The 16,801-nt window shown below is 46.9% G+C and overlaps 6 protein-coding genes across 8 annotated transcripts; 5 read left to right on the top strand and 1 right to left on the bottom strand.

The window, feature by feature from the left end:
* The first annotated feature begins 46 nt into the window (after nucleotides 1–46).
* On the top strand, nucleotides 47–1,449 carry LOC136191619 (low-density lipoprotein receptor-like). The gene is made up of 2 exons (XM_065979992.1): nucleotides 47–176; nucleotides 412–1,449. The coding sequence occupies exons 1-2, from the start codon at nucleotides 161–163 to the stop codon at nucleotides 1,323–1,325; spliced, it is 930 nt and encodes a 309-aa protein (XP_065836064.1). The 5' UTR covers nucleotides 47–160; the 3' UTR covers nucleotides 1,326–1,449.
* Nucleotides 1,450–1,520: 71 nt separating this feature from the next.
* Nucleotides 1,521–2,926, top strand: LOC136191620 (low-density lipoprotein receptor-related protein 8-like). Its single transcript, XM_065979993.1, has 2 exons — nucleotides 1,521–1,609; nucleotides 1,902–2,926. Exons 1-2 carry the CDS (start codon nucleotides 1,597–1,599, stop codon nucleotides 2,804–2,806), a joined length of 918 nt encoding a protein of 305 aa, XP_065836065.1. The 5' UTR covers nucleotides 1,521–1,596; the 3' UTR covers nucleotides 2,807–2,926.
* Nucleotides 2,927–3,032: 106 nt separating this feature from the next.
* On the bottom strand, nucleotides 3,033–7,295 carry LOC136191599 (basic helix-loop-helix ARNT-like protein 1). Its single transcript, XM_065979968.1, has 14 exons — nucleotides 7,172–7,295; nucleotides 7,090–7,116; nucleotides 7,001–7,030; nucleotides 6,346–6,503; nucleotides 6,209–6,291; nucleotides 6,067–6,159; nucleotides 5,692–6,011; nucleotides 5,111–5,302; nucleotides 4,947–5,053; nucleotides 4,734–4,887; nucleotides 4,253–4,679; nucleotides 4,106–4,186; nucleotides 3,850–4,045; nucleotides 3,033–3,652 (listed from the first exon to the last, which is right to left on the bottom strand). Exons 1-14 carry the CDS (start codon nucleotides 7,249–7,251, stop codon nucleotides 3,261–3,263), a joined length of 2,340 nt encoding a protein of 779 aa, XP_065836040.1. The 5' UTR covers nucleotides 7,252–7,295; the 3' UTR covers nucleotides 3,033–3,260.
* Nucleotides 7,296–7,469: 174 nt separating this feature from the next.
* On the top strand, nucleotides 7,470–9,582 carry LOC136191618 (cytosolic Fe-S cluster assembly factor NUBP1 homolog). Its single transcript, XM_065979991.1, has 12 exons — nucleotides 7,470–7,579; nucleotides 7,631–7,683; nucleotides 7,751–7,841; nucleotides 7,896–8,010; nucleotides 8,066–8,173; nucleotides 8,279–8,418; nucleotides 8,466–8,567; nucleotides 8,619–8,864; nucleotides 8,919–9,029; nucleotides 9,088–9,190; nucleotides 9,239–9,322; nucleotides 9,373–9,582. The coding sequence occupies exons 4-12, from the start codon at nucleotides 7,998–8,000 to the stop codon at nucleotides 9,408–9,410; spliced, it is 945 nt and encodes a 314-aa protein (XP_065836063.1). The 5' UTR covers nucleotides 7,470–7,579; nucleotides 7,631–7,683; nucleotides 7,751–7,841; nucleotides 7,896–7,997; the 3' UTR covers nucleotides 9,411–9,582.
* Nucleotides 9,583–10,176: 594 nt separating this feature from the next.
* LOC136191611 (serine/threonine-protein kinase tricornered-like) lies at nucleotides 10,177–13,253 on the top strand. The gene is given in 12 exon segments (XM_065979982.1): nucleotides 10,177–10,335; nucleotides 10,386–10,437; nucleotides 10,489–10,611; nucleotides 10,797–10,880; nucleotides 10,941–11,064; nucleotides 11,121–11,275; nucleotides 11,506–11,733; nucleotides 11,894–12,044; nucleotides 12,094–12,184; nucleotides 12,246–12,341; nucleotides 12,459–12,547; nucleotides 12,606–13,253. Coding segments are annotated over 12 exon segments (1,428 nt in total). The 5' UTR covers nucleotides 10,177–10,210; the 3' UTR covers nucleotides 12,716–13,253.
* Nucleotides 13,254–14,997: 1,744 nt separating this feature from the next.
* LOC136191615 (uncharacterized) lies at nucleotides 14,998–16,796 on the top strand. 3 transcript variants are annotated; one of them, XM_065979986.1, is made up of 9 exons: nucleotides 14,998–15,136; nucleotides 15,247–15,308; nucleotides 15,367–15,627; nucleotides 15,681–15,818; nucleotides 15,875–16,127; nucleotides 16,181–16,290; nucleotides 16,349–16,402; nucleotides 16,462–16,528; nucleotides 16,582–16,796. In XM_065979986.1, exons 4-9 carry the CDS (start codon nucleotides 15,747–15,749, stop codon nucleotides 16,707–16,709), a joined length of 684 nt encoding a protein of 227 aa, XP_065836058.1. In that variant the 5' UTR covers nucleotides 14,998–15,136; nucleotides 15,247–15,308; nucleotides 15,367–15,627; nucleotides 15,681–15,746; the 3' UTR covers nucleotides 16,710–16,796. The 3 variants fall into 3 exon arrangements, with proteins under 3 accessions (XP_065836058.1, XP_065836059.1, XP_065836057.1); XM_065979987.1 differs by lacking the exon at nucleotides 14,998–15,136 and adding an exon at nucleotides 15,164–15,171; XM_065979985.1 differs by lacking the exon at nucleotides 14,998–15,136 and having other exon boundaries at nucleotides 15,172–15,308.
* The last annotated feature ends 5 nt before the right edge of the window (nucleotides 16,797–16,801 follow it).

The following is a 16,801-nucleotide window of genomic DNA, read 5'->3' as shown; positions in this document are numbered from 1 at the left end:
TATTACGTGCATGTGTACTTAAAAGATACGCGACTGACACGCACGCGCGACCTGCAAGGAATCTTTCGCTTGTTTCACCCCGTCACGGTGACGGCGACCATCACCTTCAATTCGCGATCGCTCTGACCATAGACCGACTAATACGTTTAGAGTACAAAGGATGAAAGAAAACTCAGGTTGGTAACAAACGCGTACGTTTCTATATTTGCAGTTACAGAAAAAGGCGACTGTTTTTCTAACTTAGTCGTGCCATTTAATTATGATTATTCTTTCGCAAAAACCGCGTTTCGTTGGCCTTTGAATCCTGCATGAAAGTCTCAAAACGTGTAGAGATGAATCCTTGCGGTGACGGCAGCGGAACTGGCTCATTTCCAGGGCGCGACAAAGCCATGTAAAATTCATTTTTTACAGTTCTGCTTTTGACGATCGTTTGCGTGCTGACGCGAGCGTCTTTCGCCTGCTTGCCTAACGTCGAATTCGAGTGCAAAAACGAGAAATGCGTGTCAATCAGCCATCGTTGCGACGGCGACAACGACTGTCGAGACCATTCGGACGAACTCGACTGTTCTTCGTGTCATTCCAGTCGCGCCTTTCACTGCAACAACAGCAAATGCGTGCCGATTAGTTTCAAATGCGACGGCTGGGACGACTGCGGTGACCACTCGGACGAAATCCAGTGCAACGAAACGTGTGCGGACGACGAATTCAAATGTCACAGCGGACTGTGCGTACCCTTTATATTTCGTTGCGACGGCGCCAACGACTGCGGAGACTTCTCCGACGAGCTTCTCTGCAGAGACTTTGATTGCGCGGAAGACCGATTTCGCTGCGACAGTGGCGTCTGCATATTAAATACATGGATCTGCGACGGCGACAACGACTGTGGAGACTTTTCCGACGAGACCCAAAGCTGTACTGAGGTCTGCCACTTCGGGGGGTTTGCATGCGGAAACGGTCTGTGCGTTCCGGATAGCTACCGATGCGACCACTACGACGATTGCGAAAACGGCGCCGACGAACGCAATTGTGACGAGAGCACAGTTCATACTAGCAGCGATCAGAGCGCCGTACGTAGCTCAACAAAAAAATCTGATGACGCTGGCGGTTCCGGCTTGTCAGCCGGAGCTGTCGTAGGAGTCGCTTTCGGCGTGGCTGTAGTCTTCTTTATCGCTATGAGCGCTGTTGTGATTGCACTGGGAAGGAAGATTGTGCAAATGCGCGTTCCACGCGCCAGTCAAGTCGAATCTGCACGGTATTATAAAAATCTTGATGGCACAACGCCAACGGAGAAGGACGACGTCACATTAGTTCAGGAGGCTTGCTAGGAATTATAACAATGCGTCGTTAGGGGCCGGGTCTATTTTGTTGATGTTTTTTCTTCCCATACGCATGTCTTTCCTTTGTATCGCGTCATTTGTTTGTCTGGTTGGCTCCTAACAGTATAGAGAATAGAGAACAATTTTTTTCATACAATTGAGTTATCTCGCCCGCACGCACGCATGCACGCGCCTCCTCGGCATCACGTGCTCGTTTATTTTCCCGAAACACGCCGACACCTTCGATTTGCGCTCATCGTAACCGTTGCTACGTTTAGATATGAAAAACTCAGGTCGGTGATGAACGTTTCCACATTAGCAGTTATAGAAACTTGAAGGCAACTAACTAATCGCGCCATTAAATCCCCCCCTGCATGGCGTCAGCTTGCAAAAACAACTCCGCGTTTGGTTGGTGTTTTGACCAGCTAGCACACGCCGTGTATGGCTGCCAGTAATACACGGCCTGTGCGCCTGCATATCGTTAGCGACTGGATGCGTACGGAGGAACTGGGCGCGGTTTGCCGCGGGCACATTTTTAGGGCGTGGTCAATTGCAAGTGTTGTAATGTCATACGATTTTTTGCAGTTCTGTTTTTGACGATCATTTTCGTGCTGGTGCAGGCGTCTTTTGCCTGCTTGTCTACCGAATTCGAGTGCAAAAACGAGAAATGCGTGTCAATCAGCCATCGTTGCGACGGCGACAACGACTGTCGAGACGATTCGGACGAACTCGACTGCCCTTCGTGCCATTCCACTCGCGCCTTTCACTGCAACAATAGCAAATGCGTGCCGACTAGCTTTGAGTGCGACGGCTGGGACGACTGCGGCGACTACTCGGACGAAATCGCGTGCAACGAAACGTGTACGGTCGGCGATTTCAAATGCCACAACGACCTGTGCGTACCCGCCGAGTATCGTTGCGACGGCGACAACGACTGCGGAGACTTCTCCGACGAGCTTCTCTGCAGAGACTACAATTGCACGGGAGACCGATTTCGCTGCGACAATTTCCACTGCATACCGAATAGTTGGGTCTGCGACGGCGAAAACGACTGCTTCGACTTTTCCGACGAGACCAGAAACTGTAGCAGCCCTGCACTCTGCTACTTCGAATTCAATTGTGGAAACGGTCGGTGCGTTCCGAACAGTTACCGATGCGACGACTTCGACGATTGCGGAAACGACGCAGACGAACGCAATTGCGATCAAAGCACAGTTTCTACTGACAGTGATAAGAGCACAGCTGGTACCCCAGAAAAAAAAATCGATGACTCTGGAAGTTCTGGTTTGTCGGCCGGAGGTGTGGTAGGAGTTGCGTTCGGCGTGGCTATTGTCTTCTTTATCGCTATGAGCGCGGTTGTGATCGTGCTGGGAATGAAGATTATGCGAAGTCGCGTTCCAAGCGCCGGTCAAGTCGAATCTGGACGGGATTACGACAAACTCGACTACGCAAAGGACAAGGACGACGCCGAACTCATTCAGAAACTCTAGGGCAATGATTGAGAGCCTCATTAGGAGTCGGTTTTGTTGACATTTTCCTATTGCATTTATACGTGTCTTTTCTTTTTTTGACGTCACTTACATGTGTGGTTTTGTTGACTCCTAAAATTCGCTCTGGCCCAAGTCGTCGACTCAGCTCCATCGCCTAAAACTCGTCATAAAATGAAAAAGATTAATTAATAGGGTTGTTACGTTACTCTAAAGGCTTCGTAAAATATTCGTCACTCAAAAAGCAAAATTTTACTACAGAAAACAAAGCTCTCATATGCGGCGCAAAGAAGGCAAAAAACAGCAACTCTCCGCTACTGTCATATAACAACTACAGTCTATAAGCAGCATGGAACTTTTTGATCTAACAACTAAAAAAGTATTGCATACCAATGTGTGTAAAAACTAATCCTGACGTGAAGCGAGCGCTCTCGCGAACTCTTACCTGCGTACGCGTCTAAGATCGCCGCATTGGCGGAGAGAGTCCATTCCCAGGTATCGTCGGCTGCAATTGATTCAAGTCGGTCGACTGCTGCTCGATGAGGCTCGATAGAAAAGAGGCGACGACCGACGAATCGTCGTTATCCGGCCACGCAAAGGTCGACGGAGGAAAGACGCCGCCGCCGCCGCCGACCTGCGGCGCGTGGTGGTGTTGCAGTTGGTGATGATGATGATATTGGGAGATGTGATGCTGGAGGGGTTGCGGTGGCGGCGGCGGCGGCGGCGGCGGCGGCGGCGGCTGTGGCGGCGGTGGAGGTGTCGCCATTTGAGGCTGCTGATACTGCGGAGAGCCGAAATATTGTGGAGCGGATGCATAGGGTCTCGACGAGACTGAATGAATGCCTTGATCTTGGGGTACAAGATTAGAAAATGAATTGAGAGCCATTGAGAGACACAGTCCAACGTCAATATTAGGGCTGCTAAAATTCTAATTGCGAGATTAATGATCGGATAGCAAAAGACTCTAAACCGGAAGATCTCGGATAGTGGAGGGCTAAAGCTTCACCTAACTAAGACGTTGGACTGTATGTACTATATCTACGTACGAGATTGGCCGTATCTGTTGAGGAACATGGGCGACGACCCGGACATTAGAACGCTATCGGGGCCGCGTTCCGGCACCTCGATAATCTGCGGTGAAAATGACTGAATATTTGACGGAGGCAGCGGCTGGCTCGCGGAGAAAGACACGTGAGTTAGCGGATAACTGTGGGCAGGTGCACCGTCTCTTGACCCGTGGCTCTAGTCACACGCAATATAGCTAGGGGAATAAAAGGAAAAAAGACATTTTTCGCTACCAACCTGTGCCGGGATGTGAAGCTGGGGCGGCGAGACGGCGTTGTGAGTTGCATCGGGGAACTGAGAGAGTAGAGAAGCCGGTACCTATAAAAATTTAAAAGGGTACTCCGCGTGGTTCAAAAATTCTTTTCGAAGGTATACGAATCTTACCTGCTGCGGAGGCGGCTGTACGCGCGACGATTCCGTGTAGGTGAAGTGCAGCGGTGGCTGAAGTCGGCTGGAGACCTGCGGCGACGGCGGCGCTATTGACGACGCCACGGGCGACGGTCGAGAGATGGTTTGAGAACGGGCGGAGGAGTTGGACGGCTGGCGTTGTATTGGCGGCTGTTGTTGGACGGGCTGTTGTTGAACTGGCTGCTCTTGTGGCGGCGGTTGATAGTGCGACAAACTGACGACGGTCGCGGGTGGAGAAGACGCGGGAATAGCCGGACTTGAGCTGTTAGAAAAAACGGCGGAGGATGGCGAAGGAAATGAAGTGGTGGCGGCGGCGGCGGCGGCGACGGGTTGGTGCGATGTCAAAGGCGGCAAAGCGAGGGAGCTCTGCGGGGAGGCGGAGGAGAAGCCCACGGGCGGCTCTCTATAATAAAAAAAGATGTGGAATCTATGTTGGAGGCGTGCATCGACGTCTTGCCTCGATGCGAGGATATTCTGAGACACGATGTAGTCGATGTCGCTCGTCCACGGATTGCGAAAGCCGAATCGACGCGATTGAAGCCAAACCCACTGACCAGATTTGCTCTTGAAGCGATAGTGACTCTCTAGAACGTCCTGCTTGCCGCTGAGAACTGAGAAGAGAGGCGCATGAAAGAGAGATACGAAAGACGTAAGGGCATTTCTTCTTTACGGGCTTTGTGATCTTCGGCGAGTCGCGGCACGTCGTCTCGGTGATAGAACTCGTAGAACGAGGAGCCAATCAGTTCTTGGGGAAGGTAACCAAGCACGTCAACGACTCTAAGAGAGAAAAAAGCTAGACATAAGCCATTCGAAAAAAAAATCTCTGAATTTTACCTTTGGTCAACGAAACTGAACTTTCCGTCCAACGTGTGTCGAGACATGAACTCGGTGGCGCCCGACGATTCGTCGCTGCGGCCCGCCGTCATTGTCTGAAGGCGCGCTATGGCGATGAGACACGTCTTGTTGCCGTTTAGGTCATCCAGCACGTCCTCGTTCTCGGGCGTGGGATCCCACGACTTCAGGTAGCTAAAAATACGAGCAGACAAGATGATTGAAGGTCTCATAGATACGGTATCCCTCTAAGAGACGGCTGTCTATCTACTACTGCATTATGCATGCTCCAGGAGAGTTGGACTACTAAAAATAAAGGACTATCTCTTATGAAGTCTGTTTCCTTATGTGTTTACGTCTAGTACATATAATAGCAAGAGAATTTTCAAGATGATTGAAGGTCTCATAGATACGGTATCTCTCTAAGAGACGGCTCTCTATTTAATTAACGAAGACCACGGTACTGGCTTAACACGTGTATGAAGTCTGTTTACGTCTAGTACATATACTGATATAGCAAGAGAATTTTCTAACTACCACAGGTACAAGGGCCCCAAGCGCACAATCCTAATTCATAAACGTACCCAGTCACATGAACGACGGCGTAGTGATGTCGCCTATTTCCGCGCGGCGAGCCCTGAGCGACCGACTGCCTCGGCTCTTCCAACGCCTGAACGGAACTGGGCGCGACGGCGCTCGCCACGTCTTCGCCGCATCGAAAGCGACAGAAGAACGAGCGTCGCACGCCTTCCGCGTTGCCGTTGGCGCCGCGTTTCGCGTTCGCGTCGGCGCTGGCGACGGCGACGTCGCTTGACTGGGAGTCGTTCGGAGCGAGTTGCTCCATTACCTTGGCGACGTCGCGCGGATGAACGATGTCCTGAATGCGCTGGCCAATCCATTCGTTCTAGAAATAAGAAGGGGACAATAAATTTATGAATAAAGCGTCTATTTTTCCTTACCTGTTCCTGTTGAAGCAGAGGCGAAACCGAGTCGGACACGTAGAGAATGTTTCCCAATTCGCAGCCAACGACAAACAGAAAACCATCGGCCGCCTAGAGCAATAATTAAACATACTACATATACTATTTACTTATCATTTACCTCGAGGATGAGATACTTCAGCTCGTCGTCTGAGAGAAACGTCGGCTTTTGGCTCTGTATCTCTTCGTCGTCACTCGGATCACCTTTTTAAATTAATTTTTTCCTGGCTTTTTATATATATGGGTACAAGTGCTCACCTCGCAATTCTCTCAAGTGCTGAACGGCGAGCTTAAGCACGGTCAGCTTGTCTAACTTCTTGTTCGTCGCCACGCAACCGGGAACCATGTTCTCCAGCTCCTTGATATAGCTGTTCATCTTCTCGCGACGACGCTTTTCGATTTGGTTATGAGTGGCACTAAAATACACGAGATATCCATGGGAATTCATGTGAAGAAGACACAGAAAAAAGGATTCTATTTATACTGACCACCTAGTAGAAAGGAATTACTTATGAACAAAGACTGTAAAGTAAACATATTGGATCAAACGCTTGGTCTATAAAGAGCGAGCGCTTGAGGAGTCCAATTGAGTGTGGTCTCTGTCACCGTTATATAAAGTGAACTATAATACGGCTTGACAACTAAAATGATTAAGAAGAAGAAAGTGGTCTAATAAGCCACCTGTCACAATTCTGAATAATATGGGGTCAAATAAAATTGCCTAGGTGTCTAATCAACTCAAAGGGGCGTCAAGAGGAATTAGAATAAATCTAAATCTCGCGATTGTTGTCGCGGCTAATTGAATCAGACGGCTTTCTCGCGACAGCCGTGCCCTCGCCTCCCCAATCACGCCCGCGGCGCGCGTTCGCACTCTCGCATGGGCCGTGGGCGTGATAACAGCTCACTTTCTTACCGCGATCTCTCTTGACCGTCCAAGCCGGATCTGCGAAGCGGAAAACGCGCGATAGTGACTGTAGACTTAGAGGAGATATCCGCTCTTACGATTGTCCGTCCGAATCGTCGTCGTCGCTGGAACGAACGGAGATCCATTAGGGAGCGCGCGACGAATGGAGTGTCTACTTACTCGCCCAACATTGGGAGAGGTCGTTTGGATCGTCTTATCGCCGTTACGGACATGGTTTCGAGAGACGGAGAATCGGCCATGAGCGTGTGATAAAGCCTAACGTGCGTGAAGTTATAGTGCAAGTGCCAGTGACGTCACGGAAATTTATCAACGAGTCTGCCAATATTTGATTGTGAGCACATTTAGTGCGGTTACCAAAAACGCCTGGCATTCGCGAAATAATCTTGCACCTTGTGAGCTTGTGGAGCAGGAAAAACGTAGCGCACGTTATCACGTTTGTCTTAGCAATGTTCTCTGGCCTGATAGTCAGCATGTAAGGCTACGGTTTCTACTTCAGGCTTATTCCTTAGACTCCTAGCTTTGCAGAACACTTCTTATCAACGCTGGAGCCGTTCTAAACTTCAAATTGTACGTGACTCGCTCATTGAGTCCTCATTCGAGCTAATAACATTGTCTCAGAGGCAAAAAGAAGCCTGAAACGTTTGAGGAAGACCAATTTGATAAGAGCATCGGTAATACAGAGACATACACAAGTCTTTCTTTAGATCCAATTAAAGAATTTTTTTTATTTTGAAACAGGTGATAAAATTCGAGATTTTCTTTCTAGTCTACGATACTTTCGAATCTTTATTGGGATGTGGAATATATTCGTCATGATTTGCATGATTTTGTAAGTCAGGCAAATTTTTATAAGCAAGCCTCTAACCTATTTGCTGCTGTATAGATTCTTTGGCGCATGAAGCAAAGAAAAGACATCTAGAATGAATTTAGAAGTAGAACTTGTGTATCGCAAATAAAAAGATTAACTAACGCACGCTATCCTGTAATGACCGACGCAAGTTAGCAACTTTTCGACCAATCGAATCCCCTGAAAAATATAAGAAACGTCTGTAGGCTGTCCGGGAATTGGCACGGAGAAGGCAGGCACGGCAGACGGCTGCGCAAACTGCCCTAGCAAATCGTTCTGCCAGTCGAACAATCAAGAGGCCGTTGCAGCTACGCGTAAGGCATACGTTATAGCTACGCTTATGTAGTACACGTTTTTGTGCATTTTCTACGCTGTACTGTAGAAGAAAAACGAGAGAAATCTCAGTTTATGCTCCCTAGGTAAAGAAGATCTTGCCCAGGTGAAGAAACGGCTTTCTGGAGTCCGTCACAAGTTGCTGATTCTCTCCGGCAAAGGGGGAGTCGGCAAGAGCACGGTTGCCACGCAACTGGCTCACTATCTCTCCCAAAAAGACTATCAGGTATACAGTTGAGCATCTGGCAATGTTTTCTGACTTGGATATACGAGGTCGGTTTGCTTGACATTGACATATGCGGTCCCTCCGTTCCTCGAATGACTGGCTGCCAGGGAGAAAGTATTCATCAGAGCAGCAGTGGCTGGTCTCCCGTGGTAAGAGATATTCACTGTAATCTATGGCTTTTTTTTAAATCATAGTTCTAGTACGTCAATGATCATCTCTCTATTATGTCTGTCGGTCTTCTCGTTGAGGACGAAGACACGGCGATCATATGGAGAGGCCCGAAGAAAAACGGATTAATAAAGCAGTTCTTGAGTGACGTCGATTGGGGCGATCTCGACTTTCTTTTGGTCGACACGCCGCCTGGAACATCGGATGAGCATTTGTCTGCTGTTCAGTTCTTCCAGGCGTCTGATCGAGACGGCGCAATTGTCGTAACGACTCCCCAAGTACGCGTGCACGTTATATATGATCTCTCATCGAGACGGGGGATCATTTATTAGGAGGTATCACTGCTGGACGTGCGAAAGGAGTTGGACTTTTGCCGAAAGGTCAAGATTCCCATACTGGGGCTCATTGAGAATATGAGCGGTTTCGTATGCCCTCAGTGCAAGGTAAGAAAGAAGAGACGTTCGCATAGGATGACGTACGAAACGCGTTTGTGATGCCTAGTGCTCGTCGCAGCTGTTTCCTCCGACGACTGGCGGAGCGCAAACGATGGCGTCAGAAATGGAAATACCGCTTTTGGGTTGTCTGCCTATCGATACTGAAATCGGTAGGCACATGCTTTGACTTCTCATCTTATATTGATGTGTGGTCTTAGGTAAAGCCTGTGATGAAGGCAGAGCGTTTGTAGGGCGGACGGAAGACTCCCCAGGCCTACAGGCGCTGCACAGCATAGGAACGAGTAAGAACGAAAGGCCTTTAGGATAAAATTTCGAGGTGGATTCTCTTTAGAAATCATTGAATTATGCGATGCCATGAGTCAAAAGTAAATACTGGGATTGTCACAACGTACTGTATTGGATCATTTGTGGTTTAATTGATTATTAAATGAATCACAGAATCAGTACCTTACACTAAAGAGCTCACAAAAACATTTTCGTTTGTCATACCACTAAGAGAGAAGAAAACTTGATTTCTCAGTTCAGACTATTGCGTAATTAATCAATTTCAAATTTTTCTTATTTTAGACATCCTCGGCTTTCCCCCATTCCAATAGAGCGTCTTCATCGTCGTCGGACCATTCTTCAAATGCGAATACTTACCGGCAAAACTCGCCTCATCCGTCTTAAATCGAATATTCATCTTGACCAAATGAACGAGCTGCATTCCGATGACGTCAATCATCTCGTACGACGAATAAACGCAGATCACGTGATCATTCGTCTTCGGTCGTTCGGGATGCTCGGCGGTCGTCGTACACTTCGCCTCGGGCGATTCGAGTCGTCCCGACGCGATTGCGTCGCACACTTTGCGCCACGTCGCGTCGATGAAGTTTCTCGGTTGAAATATGAGCCACTTGCCGTAGATCGCTTCGATGTCGGGCCACGTTGTCGTCGGCGCGATCGTGAAGACCCAGTAGGGTAACGTCGCCTCCGACGGCTTCGCGACGGGGATTTCGGACGAGTTTAGGTGGTAGGAGGTTCCGTAATGCATCAGCGCTCCAAAGCGATGATCGTAGGCAGCGTGGATTAGGTACGCCATCTCGTTGTAAAGAAGTTTGCAAGTTGACCACGTGATTAATTAATCCTGGCGTAGTGCCGTAGTCTACGACGCCGTAACCGTTTCTACTATGGCCGAAGCTGAGGACGCCGTCCGGTACTCCGAGCACACGGTCGACAAGGCGTCTAAAGCGAAAATGGCGTTGGAGAGCTACTACGAGAATCTTTTCTCGCAGTACAAGGAGCGCATAGCGAGGTGAGGCCCCCTGAGGAATCAATGGCCAGGCGCTCGAGCGACGAGTCTAGATACGAAACGCTCGAAAGAACGCTCCACGAGCTTTCCTTATCCGAAACGGAGGTGAGTACTCGCGCACGCGGGGGCGAGAGTCGCGCGATCGGTCGTCGATAGAAAGCGGAAAGGCGGAAACAGGCGGCTCAAAAAGAAACCGAATTCCTACGATTGAAACGCACGCGAATCGGCGTCGAGGACTTCGAGAGCCTGAAAGTGATCGGTCGCGGCGCTTTCGGCGAGGTAATTCTGAAAAGACGAGAAGAATTTGAAGTATCTGAAGTATTAGTTGGGAAATGGCTTTTATAAGGGAGATCGTCATTCTATAGTTGGGTAGACCTGTCTAAATTAGTGTCAAGAGTAGATACGTATTCGTAGACAGATTCGTTGAAGATCCGGTTTGAGGTTATGTCTATTCCCCCCCAAAGGTCCGGCTTGTACAGAAAAACGACACTGGCCACGTTTACGCTATGAAAATATTAAGAAAATCGGATCTTTTAGCTAAGGAACAAGTGAGGAGAGAGACGAGGCATTTTTTTGTTGTGTCGTTAGGGAAGTCGTCTCTGCTCTAGGTTGCTCACGTTCGAGCCGAGAGAGACGTCATGGTCGAAGCGGACAATCCGTGGGTCGTCAAGATGTATTATTCGTTTCAGGACACGCAGAATCTCTATCTCATTATGGAATTTCTACCCGGAGGCAAAGCGTTTTCATTTTCATTTTCATTGTCTTTATTAACGTTTCCACTCTCGTAGGTGATATGATGACGTTGCTGATCAAGAGAGATACGCTAACCGAAGGCGAAACGCGATTCTACATGGCCGAAGCGATTCTCGCCATCGATTTCATTCATCGTCTCGGATTTATTCACCGCGACATCAAACCGGACAATCTTCTGCTGGACAGCAAGGTAAAAACATCAAGGAAGCAAAGTTTAGGTGTTGGACCAGTTAGAATATAGCTAGCTGCTCACAAGTGAATACAGAGAGATTTTCCTTTATAAGTACTAGGTTGCTTTGTTTGAACAGAAGGGTCTGCTAAAGGGCGCTTCATTGTTAGTGCTTGTATCTGAGCTTTCAAGCCGGCCCATTAGTTGTCAAATTTTCTCTATTAAATGATTATGCTTTGTTGTCTTTGTAGGGTCATCTGAAGTTAGCTGACTTTGGGCTTTGCACTGGCCTAAAGAAAGCCCATCGCACGGACTTCTACAGGGACTTGACGTCGAGTGATAAGCATAAAAATTCCGGTACGTTCTCCTAAACAAAACGTGTAGTAATTTCTTTCCTGAGTACACGACCTCTTTGTTTTCGATCAGTTATTCATCCTGACTTGAAGATAGAGAGCTGGAAGAAAAATAGGAGAGCCGTGGTGAGTAAAATTAGCAGGGGATGGGCTAGGTTCCTGTATATGAAGCAAAGCTTCACCTCCTCAAATCCTTTAGTCTTGTCACCCATCACACATACTCAATATTATTTATTCACGTGTTTCGTTGTCTTTGCCTTGGTCTCTCATCTCCTTATCATCTCAGGCTTATTCTACTGTTGGCACTCCGGACTACATAGCCCCGGAAGTCTTTCTCCAAACTGGCTACATGAAGGCCGTCGACTGGTGGTCCCTCGGCGTCATTATGTACGAAATGCTGATAGGCTATCCTCCCTTCTGTTCAGAGACACCCCAAGGCAGATTGAATACTGTGTTTCAAATACAATAAGTAATACCTATTGATAGAAACGTACAGGAAGATCATGCGATGGAGAGAATACTTGGTGTTTCCTCCAGAGAATCCAATATCAGCTGAATCTAGAGATCTTATTAAAAAGTGATGCTCCTTTTTTTCTCACTCTTTGTGTGGTCTCAAGCTTGAGGCATATCTTTTTCAGACTCTGCACCACTGCTGATCGTAGGATAGGGAGAGAGAACGTGGCGGAAATAAAGTCGCATCCCTTTTTCCACGGCGTTGATTGGGAGCACATCAGGTGAGAATGTCATGTCTTAGAAACCCGTAGTATTTGAAATAATGTTGCCCTATGTTCTATTTTAACGAATTCGCCTGTTCTGGGGACTCTAATGACTTTGCTTTGATCTTTTCACAGGGATAGGCCTGCAGCTATTCCCGTGCTCGTCCGATCCATAGATGACACCTCAAATTTTGACGAATTTCCTGATCTAGAATTCAAAGCAGGTCACTTATGAGTTTTTTCCAAGCGTCTTGGTCATTTTTTCACGGTGAACGTCTGTAGGATTCAATGAGGACACACTGGACAGTCGCGATTGGGTATTCATGAATTTCACGTTCAAACGATTTGAGGGGCTCACTCAGCGTGGCCTCAAAATACCCAATTTATCGTAACGAAACGTATTGAGGCTAAAGGGAGTGGTATAAATAAGAAGGCGATGTCCTCCGCTGGCTTTTTTTTTTTGAGGTCAAACGTTTTCTTCAGTTAGCGTGACCTTTATTTTTAGCAACCAGATATTCGATTTTAAAAATTAATTTATTGGTATAGAAAACGTGTATAGAAAAGTTTATGTATGATACCAAAGTTGTGCTATTGAACCGACGATCGCAATCAAGGAGACGAATCCAGGAGTGAATTATGAGTTTCAAGTTATTTGGGTAAGCGATTATAAGTAGTGAGATGAAGTTTCTGGTATTATGAATTAATAAGTATGGTCATGTTTCCGCAGTACGGATGTTACAGTATTTATGTGGTTCGTCACCTTACAGCGCCGTATTTACGGCTCTGGACCGGACGACCCGACAAAACCCGACGAACCGTGTCTTCGTCTCGTGCTATACACGACACGATGTCATTTGCCTGGTAATGTACGGTGACAGTCACAGTACATAGAGCCAGTGAGTCAACTCCGAGTCGCACAAATGTGCTCGGCGTACCAGTTGTAATGAAACTCCTTGTCTTCACCGCCTTAGCCTGCTACGTCGCTTTGTTCTTTCAAGGTCATTCTGGCTCAGCAGCAAGTATCAAAGCACAGGTATTACAGTAGTAGCTGTGATCCTCGTCGCTGCCATCATGAGTGCCTGTCTCTATAGCATTCCGAGACTGGACAAACTGCATTTTCCTACCGTGATCCTGTCTTTGCGGCTCTCTACATGCGTCGTCTTCTTTCTGAATCGATAAAGCAAGCCTTGGTGATATGTAACGGCACTCACTTGGCACCGACAAGGGCAACTACGGCGCAAGTCTCAACTCCTAAAGGAACAGCCAACGTCGCCCAAAATTGTACTGAAGTAGCCGCTAGTCCTGAAAACAAACAGAACGGGATATACTTCGTGTACGTAGATTCTCGAATGGTGCAGGTAAGGAATATTTTTACACAATTGACCATCTAGTGAATTTAATAATTCAAGGTGTATTGTGATCTCCAAAAGAAATTATCTTTGGGAGGCGACGGCCTCACAGAGCAATCTGCTGGTATGTCTTGCAAGACTATCAATGATTACATGCTGAAAGGACCTTCTGGTATTCGGTGGATCAACCCTACAATGGTTGGACTGGTTTAGCTGGCTTTTGTGTTAGTCTATTTTATTATTTATAGAAATCTGGTAATGCTTTTCAAATTTATTGCGATTTTGATTCCTTTGGTGGAGGCTGGAGTCTAATTTACTCCAGTCGGGATGACTCAACCGGCAGCAATAATATGCAGAAAGGAACAAGAACAACTGCTCACATAACCAGTTTAGACCCTGGAAATGCAAACAAACGAATTGCCTACGACGTTTTCAAAGCCATCGAGTCCAGTGAGACCGGTTACGCCGAAGTGATGCTAACTGGATATAAAGATTATAACAGTAATAATAGCATGTATCAGAGAACCACTATGACTCAGCTGCTTTATTTAAGGAAAAGACCCCTTGGTAAAAATGTATTTTTCAAGGATTGCTGAAGGCGGTTTGAACTTCAGTGAGCTCCTTAGTAGCCGAATAGATACTAACACAGGCGCACTTTGTGAGGTAACGTGAATAAACTTTATAGTGATCAATACCCATACCTAGTACATTGCCTGTGTAGAAAAGTTACTTTGGAACAGAGATATCCAGCGGGAAAAAGATCGCTCTTTCTTGGGTTTGCTCTATTTGAATGCATACGAAATTGCTTGTAATAGAAAGCTTTACCTGGTTCAGGAAGATAGGGCTTTTGTTGCTGGTGCCGTCAGTAGTGGATGCGCTTGGAAAAAAGAAGTTTGGAATGGTTTGTTTCAATTATTTGCGTTTTGGCTCTTCACACGTATTCTTTTGCTGTAGAAATTGATAACAATGGGGGCCACATTCTTGCTCCGTCGGACTGGTCACATGCTGAATTCACAAAACAGACAGATGTGGCTGGAGCTTGCAAACAAAAAGGATTGTTTCATATCTTCATTCGCTGACTGGCTTCATTCTGTGCTGACTTTTCTTTGATGAGCTTGATGTGAAAAATGTAGCCGTTTCTTTAGATGCCAATGTTATGCAATAAAAGTAACTGACGTTTTACCATGGTTTTACGTAGGTAGCCATGTATACATATATATCCGGGATCGAGACTACTTGTTGTCCAAGATGGTTGCGTGCGAGAAAGACTTGAACGTTAGCCGCCTGCAAGCTCTAATCTACCGTCGCGTTGATAAGGAAGACGAATCGGAAACCCAGGTTATCCGAAAACCTCCAATGACCGTGGTGGTTCGTCACGTTACAGCGCCGTATTTACGGCTCTGGACCGGACGACCCGACAAAACCCGACGAACCGTGTATACACGACGCGATGTCGTTTGCCAGGTAATGTACGGTGACAGTCACAGTACATAGAGCCAGTGAGTCGACTCCGAGTCGCACAAATGTGCTCGGCGTACCAGTTGTAATGAAACTTCTTGTCTTCACCGCCTTAGCCTGCTACGTCGCTTTGTTCTTTCAAGGTCATTCTGGCTCAGCAGCAAGTATCAAAGCACAGGTATTACAGTAGTAGCTGTGATCCTCGTCGCTGCCATCATGAGTGCCTGTCTCTATAGCATTCCGAGACTGGACAAACTGCATTTTCCTACCGTGATCCTGCCTTTGCGGCTCTCTACCTGCGTCGTCTTCTTTCTGACTCAATAAAGCAAGCCTTGGTGATATGTAACGGCACTCACTTGGCACGGGCAACTACGGCGCAAGTCTCAACTCCTAAAGGAACAGCCAACGTCGCCCAAAATTGTACTGAAGTAGCCGCTAGTCCTGAAAACAAACAGAACGGGATATACTTCGTGTACGTAGATTCTCGGACGGTGCAGGTAAGGAATATTTTTTACACAATTGACCATTTTAGTGAATTTAATAATTCAAGGTGTATTGTGATCTTCAAAAGAAAATATCTTTGGGAGGCGACGGCCTCACAGAGCAATCTGCTGGTATGTCTTGCAAGACTATCAATGATTACATGCCGAAAGGACCTTCTGGTATTCGGTGGATCAACCCTACAATGGTTGGGCTGGCAAATCTTTAGCTGGCTTTTGTGTTAGTCTATTTTATTATTTATAGAAATCTGGTAATGCTTTTCAAATTTATTGCGATTTCGATTCCTTTGGTGGAGGCTGGAGTCTCGTTTACTCCAGTCGCGATGACTCAACGGGCCACAATAATATGCAGAAAGGAACAAGAACAACTGCTCACATTACCAGTTTAGACCCTGGAAATGCAAACAAACGAATTGCCTACGACGTTTTCAAAGCCATTGAGTCCAGTGAGACCGGTTACGCCGAAGTGATGCTAACTGGATATAAAGATTATAACAGTAATTAATAACATGTATCAGAGAACCGCTATGACTCAGCTGCTTTATTTAAGGAAAAGACCCCTTGGTAAAAATGTATTTTTCAAGGATGGCTAAAGGCGGTATGAACTTCAGTGAGCTCCTTAGTAGCCGAATAGATACTAACACAGGCTCACTTTGTCAGGTAACGTGAATAAACTTTATAGTGATCAATACCCATACCTAGTACATTACCTGTGTAGAAAAGTTACTTTGGAACAGAGTTATCCAGCGGGGAAAAGATCGCTCTTTCTTGGGTTTGCTCTATTTGAATGCATACGAAATTGCTTGTAATAGAAAGTTTTGTCTGGCTCAGGAAAATAGGGCTTTTGTTGCTGGTGCCGTCAGTAGTGGATGCGCTTGGAGCAAAGAAGTTTGGAATGGTTTGTTTCAATTATTTGCGTTTTGGCTCTTCACACGTATTCTTTTGCTGTAGAAATTGATAACAATGGGGGCCACATTCTTGCTCCGTCGGACTGGTCACATGCTGAAGGCTACGCAGGACAGAAAGATGTGGCTGGAGCTTGCAAACACAAAGGATTGTTTCATATCTTCATTCGCTGACTGGCTTCATTCTGTGCTGACTTTTCTATGGGCCGTTTCTTTAGATGCCAATAAACGTAACTGGCGTTTGCCATGGTTTTACTTTTATGTAT

This window comes from Oscarella lobularis, chromosome 9 (assembly GCF_947507565.1).
Source record: "Oscarella lobularis chromosome 9, ooOscLobu1.1, whole genome shotgun sequence".
In the NCBI taxonomy this organism is placed as follows: Eukaryota; Metazoa; Porifera; class Homoscleromorpha; order Homosclerophorida; family Oscarellidae; genus Oscarella; species Oscarella lobularis.
This window is presented reverse-complemented; position numbering and strand designations above follow the sequence as displayed.